The sequence below is a fragment of the Camelina sativa genome, chromosome 8 (genome assembly GCF_000633955.1).
Source record: "Camelina sativa cultivar DH55 chromosome 8, Cs, whole genome shotgun sequence".
NCBI lineage: Eukaryota > Viridiplantae > Streptophyta > Magnoliopsida > Brassicales > Brassicaceae > Camelina > Camelina sativa.
The window spans coordinates 25,104,555-25,117,896 of record NC_025692.1 but is presented as its reverse complement, the minus strand read 5'-3'; the positions used below and the strand labels follow the sequence as shown (position 1 = coordinate 25,117,896).

Sequence of the window (13,342 nt, the reverse complement as noted above, 5' to 3'; positions counted from 1 at the left end):
CATCAAAATGTTTCGATTCGTTGATTGTAAATCTTACGTTACGTGTAGCCTTCCATTTTTTTGTAAAGGTATTTTTAAAAAGAAGAAGTCAATAAAAAGGGAAACAGTTAACACGTACGTTAAGTTTCAGTATCTATCTTATGTGTTCATATCCTACGTATAGAAATACATTTGACTTAAGCTAATTATGAAATTGACAAAAAAATTAATGCGTTCATATATACCAAAAAAAAAGAAGAAGGGAAAAAGTTGTTGCGAAACTGATAAACTGCCATGTTATTGCATTAGAGACGAACTTAAAATCCAACCAACACCTTATATAAACGAACTTTATAATCCACTATCTTTCATATTCAAACAAATCAAAAACTCAAGAAACCACATCTCCCCAAAAAAAGCAAAGAAACAAATTAAGTTGTGATGGAGTCATCGCATTCGGTTGTGTCGGAGCTAGAAGGAACACTACTGAAAAACCCAAAACCCTTCGCTTACTTCATGCTCGTGGCTTTCGAAGCTTCAGGTCTAATCCGTTTCGCGATCCTACTGCTTCTCTGGCCCATCATAGCACTCCTCGACGTTTTGGGTTACAGAAACGGTAGCCTCAAGTTAATGATCTTTGTCGCAACGGCCGGTTTGCACAAATCAGAGATCGAATCAGTTGCTAGAGCCGTTCTTCCCAAATTTTACATGGATGATGTCAGCATGGACGCTTGGAGAGCTTTTGGTTCCTGCGAGAGGAGAATCGTTGTGACAAGAATGCCAAGAGTTATGGTAGAGAGATTCGCTAAGGACCATCTTAGAGCCGATGAGGTCATTGGTACAGAGATTATCGTGAACCGTTTCGGCTATGCCACCGGTTTGATTCAGGAGACCGATGTGGATCGATCTGTTTCCAACAATGTTGCTAACTTGTTTGTTGTTGGGAGACCTCAACTAGGTCTCGGACGACCGGTTATCTCAACTTCTCCAACTTTCCTATCGCTATGTGAGGTGAGTATATACAAGAAACACGTTAATATTTTTGTTTTAAAGAAATTAAGAAAAAGTTAACGATCATTCTTATAATTTGAATATGATAGGAGCAAGTTCATGCACCGGTTCCATCAAACCACAACGGTCATAACCAGCGGCTACATGTGCAACCACTACCGGTTATCTTCCACGATGGACGTCTGGTGAAGCTGCCGACACCAGCCACCGCACTTGTTATCCTTCTTTGGATCCCCTTTGGAATAATACTAGCTGTGATTCGGATCTTCGTTGGGTTCTTGCTCCCTTTATGGGCCATACCTTACGTCTCACGTATATTCAACATTCGATTTATCGTAAAAGGAAAGCCTCCGGCACCAGCAACCACCGGAAACCCAGGCGTACTATTTGTATGCACTCATAGAACCCTAATGGACCCGGTTGTATTATCGTATGTGCTTGGACGTAGCATTCCTGCCGTAACCTATTCAATTTCTCGGCTATCCGAGATCCTATCTCCGATCCCAACCTTTCGTTTAACTCGAATTCGAGATGTAGACGCGGAGATGATCAAGAAAGAGTTGTCTAATGGGGACTTAGTGGTTTATCCTGAGGGAACCACTTGTCGTGAGCCGTTTTTGCTGAGATTTAGTGCACTTTTCGCAGAGTTAACGGACGATATCGTGCCCGTGGCAATGAACTACAGAGTTGGATTCTTTCATGCGACTACTGCTAGAGGCTGGAAAGGTTTGGATCCGATCTTCTTTTTCATGAATCCGAGACCGGTCTATGAGGTGACGTTCTTGAACCAGCTCGAAGTTGAGGCCACGTGTTCGTCAGGGAAGAGCCCTTATGACGTTGCCAATTATGTACAGAGGATCTTGGCCGCTACGTTAGGGTTTGAGTGCACTAACTTCACAAGGAAGGATAAGTACAGGGTTCTCGCAGGAAACGACGGAACCGTGTCGTATTTGTCATTTCTCGACCAAGTCAAGAAGGTCGTCACCACTATCAAGCCTTTTTTCCATTAATTTTCAGACTTTTTTTTTTTTTTTTAATTTAGTATATTTTCAAAATTATGTGATCACTGATTACAAACATGTTTTTTGAGTTTTCATTCTTTAGATTTATTTTGTTGAAAGTGGATATGACTACAGGTTTGTGTGATTTTCGTCGTTGATCTATTGTCGAATATAATTGCAGCTACATATAATCTTTTTATGAAAAGTTAAAATTAAAATAAATGACAAACGTTTTTACATGTTGTCCAACAGATATAACCCAATCAAATAATTGAACCAATATCGAATATATAGTCGGACCCCTTGACCAATGTGGATCTGGACAATTTATGCATGTAAACGGTAATGACTGTCGATCACACAGGTCTAAATTTCAGGTTGTCAATAATGTGGATATATGCGTTTTAAAAACATTTAAGTTTTCTAACTACTTGTAATTTAAATTGGTTGTGTAGACATTACATCTCTAAAAAATAAATGTATAGAAATAGAACTGTTTTTTAATCATTATAGTTAAACTGGTGAGAAAATAATGGTTGCCCATGCGCAGACGATTTGTATAGTTTGGTGGGGGTAGATTAGAAATTGATTAAGGAAACTTGAGCTGCAAATACGATATTATAAATTTATGATCAAAATAATTAATGTTTAATTGCTTATATGGTTTGGATTACGACGACAAACTCTTTGACCGCAAGACTTTTAGCTGCCGCCTTCCCTCATAATGGGCTTTCATCTTAGTACATATTGGGCTTTCTATTAAGTTCATACTATAACTATTGTGGCTCTTTAATAATAATAATAACACACGGTGAGCTGCTTTTGTTTTGATTAAGTTAAAAAATGCAAAGCTTGACACAGTAGATAGATTCCGTCTTAATGATAAGTTATTAACAGCCAGAAGACAAAAGTTAATAGTCTAAATCTAGCAAAAGACCAGTTTGCTGAGTCTGTTATGAATGTCTTACAGCAGTGGCATGCATCATCTAAATGTCAAGCTATCGTAAGCTGCCCAGTGTCGTCCTTTTATTACGGGAATACATACATACATACATACGCATAAAGTAAAAAACATACGACAGAACATGAAATAAGATAAGTAGAGAGAGTGATATAACTCAGCCCACAAAAAAGCCTGCAAAAAAAGGTGACCAAAGTTGAGTTGAGTACCACGTCTTTCTCTATTTCTTTCTTACAAGTTTATACAAAACCCTTTCAAATCAATATATTATTCAATGTCACTTTTTTTCTTTTCTTTCACATATGATATAGTTTTATTGATATGAAATTAAAAAAAAAAAAAACGTTTTCAGATTATAAATTTAAGGTAAAAAAAAAAAAAAGGGTAGAAAAGAGAGTAAAGGGGGAATGAACTTTGTTGCTTCTTCATCCTTCCATTTTCTTCCTTTCCAACTCGATATGTTCTTCAGCAGCTCAAGCTAAAGCTTTGTGGATCTCTCTCTCTCTCTCTCTATCAAAAACCTTTGCTGGTGAAATTTATTCTCTTCTCTTCTCTTCAGCTTCTTCACTGCGCGTAATCTATTTTTTTTTTTTTTTTAGATTATCCTTCCGTTTCTATCTCGAATTTGCTCTTCATGGATCTATGATTGATTAGTCCTTTTAGATCTTTAGCTAGTTTTTTTATTTATTTTTTATTTTTTATTTTAGAAATCAGGTGTTTGTGTGTGTTTTCGGATTCCGTATTCTCTTTCACCTGATCTCTCTAGCTGCGATTTCGATTAAGCATCGCCTTTGATCTTCTTCTTCGCTATAGACTAATAATAATCCTTTTGTATTCTGTTTTGTCTTCAGGTAAAATCCAGCTTTAGAGCTCTATAGCGTCTGACAGTTTTGGATTTGTTTTTTTTCTGTTTTCTTTTATTTGAGGTTTGTTTCCTTTTTTCGACTCTTTTACTTCTTTTATGATTATGAATTTTCGATTTTAAAGCTGATTTTGGTTAAACAATGTTTTTAGGTGGGAGTTTGAATGACTAAATTATTGCTGTGAAGTGCTTAACGAGAGATGAGTAACACGAGCACTGACAGTGACCATAATGAGTCACCAGCTACTGATGATAATAATGGTAGTGACTGCAGAAGTAGATGGGAAAGAAGTGGTTTGAAGAAAGGCCCATGGAGTTCAGCTGAAGATGATATTCTTATTGACTATGTCAATAAGCATGGTGAAGGTAACTGGAATGCTGTCCAGAAACACACTGGCTTGTTCCGTTGTGGTAAAAGCTGCCGCTTGAGGTGGGCTAATCATCTCAGGCCTAACTTGAAGAAAGGAGCGTTTAGCCAAGAAGAAGAACAGCTCATTGTTGAGTTGCATGCTAAGATGGGAAATAGATGGGCACGTATGGCTGCTCATGTAAGTTTGTTTTTTCTTATGGATATGCTTTCCTTTTTAAATGTGTGCGCAGAGACTAATTTCATGGAGTTTTTTTTTGTTTCCTCACAGTTGCCTGGACGAACGGATAATGAGATAAAGAATTATTGGAACACTCGCATCAAGAGGCGACAGCGAGCTGGTTTACCACTTTATCCTCCTGAAATGCATCTTGAGGTACTTGAGTGGAGTCAAGAGTATGCCAAGAGTAGACTTATGGCAGAAGATAGAAGACATTCAGATTTCTTGCAGCTTGGGAGTTGTGAGTCTAATGTCTTCTTTGACAATCTTAATTTTGTTACCGACATGGCACCTGGTGCTTCTGACCTAGCAGATATGACTGCTTACAAAAATCTGGCTAATGCGGCAAGTTCACCTCGATATGAGAACTTCATGACACCAATGATGCCCTGCTCGAAGCGGTTTTGGGAATCTGAATTGTTGTATCCTGGGTGTAGCAGTGCCATAAAGCAAGAATTCCCATCGCCTGAACAATTCCAGAACACATCATCTCCTCAAAAGATTTCCAAAACTTGCAGTTTCTCAGTTCCTTGTCATGTTGATCATCCTCTCTATGGAAACCAACAACACTCACCTGTTGTGATTCCAGATAGCCATACCCTTACGGGTGGCATTGTTCCTTCTTCCAAGCCCTCCTCATATGGGGCAGTGAAGCTGGAGCTCCCTTCATTCCAATATTCAGAAACAACATTTGACCAGTGGAAGAAATCGTCATCTCCACCACACTCTGATCTCCTTGATCCCTTTGATGCTTACATTCACTCTCCACCACCACCAACGGGGAGACAAGAGTCATATTGTTTTTCAAATTGTGACACTGGTCTGCTCGATATGTTGCTTCTGGAAGCCAAGATCAGAAATAGTACTACAAAGAACGATTTGTACAAGAGCTGTGCTTCAACTATTCCACCAGCTGATCTAGGCGAGGTTACTGTGTCCCAAACTAAATCCGAAGAGTTTGACAATTCTCTTAAGACTTTGGTCCATTCCGAGATTTCAACACAACAGAATGCAGATGGAATTCCACCAAGTTAGTAACTATTCTCCTTACCAGTTTCCCTCTCACTTGAAGCAGTTTAGTTTGTTGATTAGATTTCATCTTCTCTCTGAGAGTTCTATTTGGTATCTGGACTTAACATTTCTTATAGCTGAGATATTGAGCCTGGATAGAGAGCTTACCCAAACTTGTAAAATTATGCAGGGCAGAGAGAAAAAAGGCGGAAACCTCTCTTGGATATAACACGGCCTGACGTTTTGCTTGCATCGAGCTGGCTTGACCATGGTTTAGGGATTGCAAAAGAGTCAGGTAGCATGAGCGACGCACTCACGGTTCTCCTCGGCGATGACATAGGAAATGAGTATATGCATACGAGTGTTGGGGCATCCTCAGGAGTTGGGTCTTGTTCTTGGAGCAACATGCCTCCTGTCTGTCAAATGACGGAGCTACCCTAACGAGCCGGGGACATCCTCCACTCCATTGGTTGTGGATTGGATTAGAGAGCCGCTCAAAATCTGTCAATTCTGGTGGACTAGCAACTGCCGTTGCAAGAATAATATCTTTTTCTTGGACCCCTTTGATCAAAGCCGACACTTTGTTAGCTTCTGTACCAATAACCATATCACGATTCATCAGGAGGATGAAGTGGTTGATTTTGTAGAACTGTTTGATTTGATTAAAATGTTAAAACCGAATACTTTCGTTTAATGTCTCTCTTTGGATTACTTTGATTTGGTTTGTGAACAACTCTCTCAAGTCAATTCCTTTGGGAGGAACAGAAAAAGGAAAACAAGGTTGATACCGTACAATGACAGAATTCGATCAAGACACGGGCCTAAATAAAATTAGAACGAAATAGATAAATAAGGATAGATTCAGTTGTCAAAAACTCTTATGTAGATAGTAGTAGCATGATGATGATGATGTATATGAAATATGAATTGTAACAAAAATTGAGTCTACGCTCCTCTCTGTCAAAACAAAATCTCAGTGCGTACGGCTCGAGGGGCTCAGATAAGTTAGGCTGTGGGTTTCTTGGTTCGGATGATGTCCTTAAGCTCAGCAAACTTCTTCTTGCATTGGTTCATCGTTTTCCCTGGAACAGCTGTTGCTACTCTCTCCCATCTTTGGTTTGTCTCCTTTGGGAACGTCTTCAAAGCCTGAACCAGAGCTCTTTCTTGCACATCAGACCAGCCTTCTGGGTCTGCTGGTTTAGAATTGTTGTTCTCTTCACCCTTACTGTTCTGTTTTGTGGTCTCTGTTTTGGTTGAGTTGTCTTCTTCATGAGGTTTGGTCGCTATAATAGGTTCTCCAAGTTCCTCTCGTGTAGAGAGAGGAGAGGCAATTGAAGCAGCGGGTTTCCTATTCTCCAAAAAAGAATCGAATGCTTTAGCCGAATCAGGTTTCTGGAGAAGTACAGTTTTAGTTGCCTTGAGAATTTCCTCCACAGATCTTCCTGTACCAATGTACTCTGATATGACTTCCCATCTCTGAGATGTTCCTTTAGGGAACTTAGTTGTTCCTTTCCTCAGCATGTCAATCTCTTCCTTGCTCCATGGTTTCTCTTTCTTCTGATGAGTAGCCGTATCTACTTTGGCTTCTACATGACCATTGGTTTCTACTTTGGCTTCTATATGACCATTCTGCTTAACAGCTACTACAACTTCTTCTTCGTTACTCTCTGCTTCATCATCATCACTGCGGTCCCCATTCTTGATCACCTTTGCCAGAGCCAGTCCTTCCTTGTTTTCCATCTTGTCACACAGCTTTCGCAACTGCTCGGTGTTAAGTGACATGCATAGATCTTCTACATGTTCAACGGAGATACCAAGCAGACGCTCGGACAGAACAGGTGCTGAGAGAGTTCTGAGCCGACTTCGTTCTTTGCGCAGAAGCTTCTTCTCTTTTTCCTTGGTTCTCTTGTGCAGCTGAGCAGCCTCTGCTGCACGTTTTGCTTCTTCTTCTTTTCGCCTTCTCTCTTCTTCAATAGCTGCAGCAGCCTCTTCTTCCAGCTTCCTCTTGGCCATAACTTTTTCTTCCTTCTTCTGAAGCTTCATTGCCTTCTCTTCCTCCTTTCTCTTCAATATTCTTGTGTCTTTTTTATATGCGTTGTCAACAAGAACCCTAATCCGAGCATGTTCCTCCTTTCTAGCCTTCTGAGATTTTTTAGTATTCTCTCTCTCCATCCACCTTTTTTCCTCACGGGATTCTGCTTGCTCAATATCATGCTCCTCTTCTTCAGGAAACTCTCTCCAGCTCTTAAAAGAGTACCACCAACTGTAGAAGCTATCAACCTCTTTAAGTGGTGTATTTTCATCTCCCAAATCTGGTACACGCGGATTAGTCGACCACCTTGCATTTCTCTTGAAAGCTGGACCAAAAACCTTGAAGAAGTCTTTCGGAGCACAATCAGATGGGACTTCGTCATCAAACTCATCCGTAGAGTCAAATATTCTTCTTTTTGTTGAGTCCATCAAAATCTCATATGCTTCCTGTATCAACTTGAAGTGAGATTCAATCTCATCCTTTTTGGCTTGTTTTGCTTCTTCTGTCTCTTCAGCAAGAAGTAGAGGAGCAAGTTTATCAGGGTGATGCTTCAGCGCAGCTTCGCGATAGCTTTTTCTAATCTGATCCTCTGTTGCAAGATATCTTAGATTGCCCAAACCCAACAAAGCATAGTGATCATGTTGTTGCTTCCCGGACTTCTTCTTTCCTTTGTTGCTATGCGAGTCATAGGAAGGAATATATTCACTATCCTTCTCCTTTGGGACTTTCTTATCGGTATCTTCATTCTTGCCAGTGGCTTCCTTAGCACAACCACGCAATTTGAGAGCAGCAGAATGGAAGGCATGACCAGCAGGTTCACGGTTTAAAGCCTTCACAGGATGACAATTGGAAGAAACATAGAGAGCTTTTCCATCCGAAAGCTCACTGGAGTATGTAAGTAGCTTAATAGCAGAGTTAATTCCCCAACTCTGCATGATGAAATATGCGTCAAAGCTTCAAATCCACCAATGTTTGTTCCTGTCACAAAGAATCAAAGTAATGCAGTAAAACTCCTTAGTCAGTAGTATACACAAGTACAGTTTATTCAGAAGCAGACATAGATACAAAAGATACAAATAAACTTATATATGAAGATAGAAACTTTTCCTACTTTAGATCCACTTAGAAGTAGATTCAAGGTCTAAATTAAAACACTTTTACAATCCCAGGTATAACACCAAGCAAAACAGAGTCAAGCAATAACACCAAGAGAACAGTTTTGTAAATCCAAAATTAATCCACAAGATCTCAGGTTATTCACAAAGTTTATAAAATAAAAACCACAAGCAGTAAATACGTATTTACAACATCCTCTGAAACTTGTCAACGGAGGTTGAAACAGAAGCGAGTCAACAAACAATCGATAATAACTCAAGAGATAGCTCCTAAACCCTAGTTTTTAGTATTCCTACTTAACATCATCAGCACAAACAATAAACACAGAGAAAAGCCCTCAGATTTCGTCTTTTAGGGTTTACCTCTTAAAACACAAATACAAACAAAGCAAGATATTCTTAAAGCGATCTCAAAAACTCGAATCGAACCCTACTCAAAAGAGAGAAAAAAACAACAAGCAGGTTTCTTACCAGATAGTGAGCTAGCCGTCGCTTAGATTTAGTCTGCCGTGAGTTTCTCCTCCGAAGTTCTCGTAAGTCGTAAAAGAAACGACGAAAACGAGAGTTCAATAAGTTCAGGAGGAAACGGCGGCGGCAGCTCAATGAAGAAGAGGAAGAGAAGGGGAAAGAAAGACTCAAAAGAAGTTTTAGCTTTAAAACTGGGGGAAGTTTACTAAACCTGTTTTGACACACGCTTTTTGATTTTATTCTTCTCGACATACAAAGCCAACCCTTATTTCCTTTTAAGCCTGATTTAAATATGGGCCTAGGCCCAATTTCGGATTTGGCCCATATGGAAACATCTCGAGGGGTTGAGGGGGGAGCGAGAGCATCTAAACCAAAAAAGAAGTTTTTTTTTTTTATATAATCGGCAAATGCTCTTTCTTCGGCGTCAAAACGCTGTCATCGCCTGATCAGACTGCACGTCTCTCTTCGTCTTCTTCGTTGTAACCATCGACGCTTGGGGGGATTGATCGAGATTTTTTTTTTTAGCTTGCCGGAAAAAAAAATCATCGGACTACAAATCTGAGTTGCTACCAGCTCAATCTCTGGTAAGCCAAAGCTTAGTTTCTCATATCGTTCTTTTTTTTTTTCCGAGTTTTTTTTTTTTGTTCCTCGATTGTTTTTTTGTTCTCAGTCTTCTGATTCGTGAAGTTGTGAAGATCGATGATAAATCTTCTTCTTGTTTGTTTCCGCAAAATGATTAGGAGATTGTTGAAATACGAAATCTAGGTTTTCTATGTGCTCACATTTCTCCGTACTGTTGCTGGTTTTTTTTTTTTTTTATTAATCTGTGGATTCTAGTGAGCACGGTAGTGAATCGCTTAAGATGATTCAGTGTGCCAATAATATTGTTCACATACTTCGTTTATTGTTTCATCAGTTCATTTTTTCCGAGCGCTTTCATAAAATTAGATAGGATTTAGCTTGTAGAGAGGATTGGTACTGCAAAGTCTGCGCTTAAATAACTTCCAAGTACTTTTTGTTTCTACTGGAGTTAGCTTATATTGTGTCTGACTTACCAAGCTTTTAGTAGCATTTGATAATGTGTGGCTTTGTGTCTCATGTAGAGTAGTAGCTTTTCATCCTTAAGTAAGTCCGGAGTTTTTTTATGGCTAGTGTGAGTATTTACATGGGTGGTTTGGCAACTGAAGTTTGATTTTCCACCTTTTAAACAGAAATCAACCCGAGTACTGAGCTGGAGTTAGGTGATACACAGCTTCAATACCTTTTCCATCATGCAGAGTTAGGAACTTATCTCTGCCATTAGGCTATTTCGTTTTTTTCTATTACTACTTGTGTACTCTATCTCTTGCGCTCTTTGTTGTATGAGATCTAAATGATATATACAGGTAGCTACTTATGGTGCCCGTTGTTAACTGATACAGCACTTTTTTTGTCATTGTTAACATTTTTCAATCTCTGTCTGGATCTTAGTGTTTCATTCATTGTTCCGTTTATTAAAATGTATCATTTGCTTTTTTCTCTTGCTACTTGTTTGACTTATTGTGATGTTAAAGTTTCAATCCAGTTCTAGATATTTTGATTGAAAAATAGTGAAGGCTTTCTGGGAAAATGTTATTGTAATGATACGTTCCCTTCTTTTGTTGCCACTTTTAACAGTTCTAAGATCAGAATACTTTGTAATAAATCTGGAATTTTGTCGAAATATTCTTCTTAAGACGGTAGTGGTATCTATGGTTTTCTACCTTTTTGGTCAGATTCTGCTTTGTTACCAATGGAGAGCTTGGCGCAACTTGAGGCGATGTGCGAGAGATTATACAACTCACAGAATTCAGCTGAGAGGGCTCACGCCGAAAATAGTCTGAGATGCTTTTCCGTGAATACGGATTATATATCGCAATGTCAATACATTCTCGACAATTCATCAAAACCTTATTCCCTAATGCTCGCTAGCTCGAGTTTGTTGAAGCAAGTGACTGATCATACCCTTCCGCTGAATCTTCGCCTTGACATCAGTAAACTTCTTATGCCATCCTAACAAAACTAATAAAAACATCTCTTTCTGGCCATTAATATCTTACTTGTTCTTGGTTTTCCATTTTCTTTAGGGGCGTATATTGTGAACTATCTGGCTACAAGAGGACCGAAGATGCAATCATTTGTGATTGCTTCGCTCATTCAATTGCTTTGCCGGCTCACAAAGTTTGGATGGTTAGATGATGATAGATTCCGGGATGTGGTCAAGGAATCTACAAACTTCTTGGAACAGGTGGGGCATCTTCTTGGGGAATATAGTTACTGTTCTTCCATGGTTTCTAGTGCTTTGTGGACATTTTTATCTCAGAATACCCATGTAGATGATACTTTTGTGGAAATTTCAGATATTCTTTACAAGGGTTTGTTAATTATGTTGCTTATAGGGTTCTTCGGATCACTATGCTATTGGTTTAAGAATTTTGGATCAACTTGTGCAGGAGATGAATCAGGTTAGTGATGTATTGTGGTTGAAGAATTATATATACTCACTGTGTGCATGTTTTTGGATAGATACCGTTTCACAAAAAACTAATTTTGGAGGGTATTGATTTCTAGCTTTATACTTTTCTACTGTGCTTCAACTTGTCGGGTTTCGTCTATTATTTTTTATTTTTGTGTTTAAATGCTTATTGACATTTCTGCATCTATTCTTTTCTTAATTCTTAGCCTAACCCAGGATTGCCTTCTACACATCACCGGAGGGTTGCATGCAACTTTAGGGATCAATCCTTATTTCAAGTATTTCGAATAGCTTTGACGTCATTAAGCTATCTGAAAAATGATGGTAATATGAGTCATCTTTCTCAGCTTTTCCCTTATATTCCTTCATGTCAAGTATGAAAATTTGTACATTCCAGCTTAAAAATTTATGCTTTTGGAAATTTTTGTAATCGTTAAGTATTTGCTATCTTTGTCGATTTCTATCAGTTGGTCTAGGCATAGACATGTAAATTTTCGTTAGTAACGAGTCAGAGATTTTCTTTTAACCAGCTGCTGGTCGTTTACAAGAATTGGCGCTTTCTCTTGCACTGAGGTGTGTATCATTTGACTTTGTCGGAACTTCAATTGATGAAAGCACAGAGGAGTTTGGTACAGTCCAGGTAGAACAGTGATAGTTTTCTAATGCCTAGCACCTATGTCTTTCTGTACTCGTTTTTCCAGGGTTTTATAACTTCTAGTGATAATTTTTAGATTCCAACTTCCTGGAGGTCAGTATTGGAGGATTCTTCCACGTTGCAGATATTTTTCGATTATTATGGTAGTACAGAGTCACCACTTTCGAAAGAGGTATGTCCATATACTTTTTTTTTTCCAAGTTCTCGAAGAGAACAAATAAAATGGCATCTTTTTCATCAAAGAAGGTGAATTTTTAATGTTAAAGTTTTGTTCACCCTTATTGTGAGGAGAGATGTTTTAATTGCAGTAATGTCTTTGAGGATGTGATTTATTTCATGTACACTTTGGACTCAATAGGTAGCTATAGATAACTTACTTTTTGTTATATATTAATGTTCCTCTGGTTTAACTTCTAGGCACTTGAGTGCTTGGTGCGATTGGCTTCTGTGAGGCGCTCTCTGTTCACAAGTGATGCTACACGCTCTAAGTTTTTAGCTCATTTGATGACGGGAACCAGAGAAATTCTTCAAACTGGAAATGGTATGTTGATGTATTATACTGCTGGACTTTCCTATAAATATTTGCTTTTAAGGTGTTGCATCATATGCAGTCTGTTAACATGTTATGTACAGTATGTGTTAATCTTGTGTTTTATTGCAAACTTTACACCTCATTGATCTTTTTTTAAAACTAAAAATATCTCGCTGATCCGGGTTTGTCTACACCAATTGCTTTTGTGGATCAGGTCTTGCTGATCATGATAATTACCACGTATTCTGCCGTCTACTTGGGCGTTTCAGGTTGAATTATCAGGTAAATGTCTCGATTAGATGCTTTTCTAGATAACACTTTGTAGAATTTTGATTGTTCGGTAGCTTCAAAAATTATGTTATGATGCCATGTACTTGAGTAAATACACACTTGTTTCTATTTTCTTTATGTGACAGTTAGACAGTCTTAACTATTTGTAAATAGTGATGCTATATGTTGAGGCAAAAGAAAAAAGAAAACAGTGATTCTATATGTACTTTAGACTTCAGTACGTCATGGTATTTTTTAGGGTGGATATCATTTGGACAAGGTTTAATGGTTTGTAAGGCTGATAAATTCAGACATTATGTAATAGCATAAATGAATTAATCTGCAGCTTTCAGAGCTTGTGAAG

The 13,342-nt window shown here is 38.5% G+C and overlaps 5 protein-coding genes across 6 annotated transcripts in view; 4 read left to right on the top strand and 1 right to left on the bottom strand.

The window, feature by feature from the left end:
* Positions 1–175, top strand: part of LOC104709920 (glycerol-3-phosphate acyltransferase 7-like) — a 1,215-nt gene extending 1,040 nt beyond the window's left edge. Inside the window, exon 2 of the mRNA XM_010426462.1 lies at positions 164–175. Coding sequence (XP_010424764.1) covers positions 164–175 — 12 coding nt within the window. The remainder of the gene's footprint in view (positions 1–163) is intronic.
* LOC104708504 (glycerol-3-phosphate acyltransferase 7-like) lies at positions 370–2,153 on the top strand. Its single transcript, XM_010425087.2, has 2 exons — positions 370–990; positions 1,080–2,153. The coding sequence occupies exons 1-2, from the start codon at positions 421–423 to the stop codon at positions 1,998–2,000; spliced, it is 1,491 nt and encodes a 496-aa protein (XP_010423389.1). The 5' UTR covers positions 370–420; the 3' UTR covers positions 2,001–2,153.
* On the top strand, positions 3,319–6,106 carry LOC104708501 (transcription factor GAMYB-like). Of its 2 annotated transcripts, none has more exons than XM_010425084.2 (5): positions 3,319–3,481; positions 3,804–3,878; positions 3,967–4,362; positions 4,453–5,431; positions 5,603–6,106. In XM_010425084.2, the coding sequence occupies exons 3-5, from the start codon at positions 4,015–4,017 to the stop codon at positions 5,851–5,853; spliced, it is 1,578 nt and encodes a 525-aa protein (XP_010423386.1). In that variant the 5' UTR covers positions 3,319–3,481; positions 3,804–3,878; positions 3,967–4,014; the 3' UTR covers positions 5,854–6,106. The 2 variants fall into 2 exon arrangements, with proteins under 2 accessions (XP_010423386.1, XP_010423387.1); XM_010425085.2 differs by having other exon boundaries at positions 3,319–3,525.
* Positions 6,235–9,253, bottom strand: LOC104708502 (dnaJ homolog subfamily C member 2-like). Its single transcript, XM_010425086.2, has 2 exons — positions 9,031–9,253; positions 6,235–8,422 (listed from the first exon to the last, which is right to left on the bottom strand). The coding sequence occupies exon 2, from the start codon at positions 8,377–8,379 to the stop codon at positions 6,418–6,420; it is 1,962 nt and encodes a 653-aa protein (XP_010423388.1). The 5' UTR covers positions 8,380–8,422; positions 9,031–9,253; the 3' UTR covers positions 6,235–6,417.
* The window catches only part of LOC104709919 (exportin-7-like), a 4,013-nt gene continuing 982 nt past the window's right edge, over positions 10,312–13,342 (top strand). Inside the window, exons 1-10 of the mRNA XM_010426461.2 lie at positions 10,312–10,412; positions 10,782–11,039; positions 11,133–11,293; positions 11,445–11,510; positions 11,728–11,845; positions 12,052–12,161; positions 12,253–12,348; positions 12,594–12,717; positions 12,923–12,990; positions 13,325–13,336. Of these exons, the coding sequence (XP_010424763.1) occupies positions 10,400–10,412; positions 10,782–11,039; positions 11,133–11,293; positions 11,445–11,510; positions 11,728–11,845; positions 12,052–12,161; positions 12,253–12,348; positions 12,594–12,717; positions 12,923–12,990; positions 13,325–13,336 (1,026 nt within the window). The 5' untranslated portion in view covers positions 10,312–10,399. The remainder of the gene's footprint in view (positions 10,413–10,781; positions 11,040–11,132; positions 11,294–11,444; positions 11,511–11,727; positions 11,846–12,051; positions 12,162–12,252; positions 12,349–12,593; positions 12,718–12,922; positions 12,991–13,324; positions 13,337–13,342) is intronic.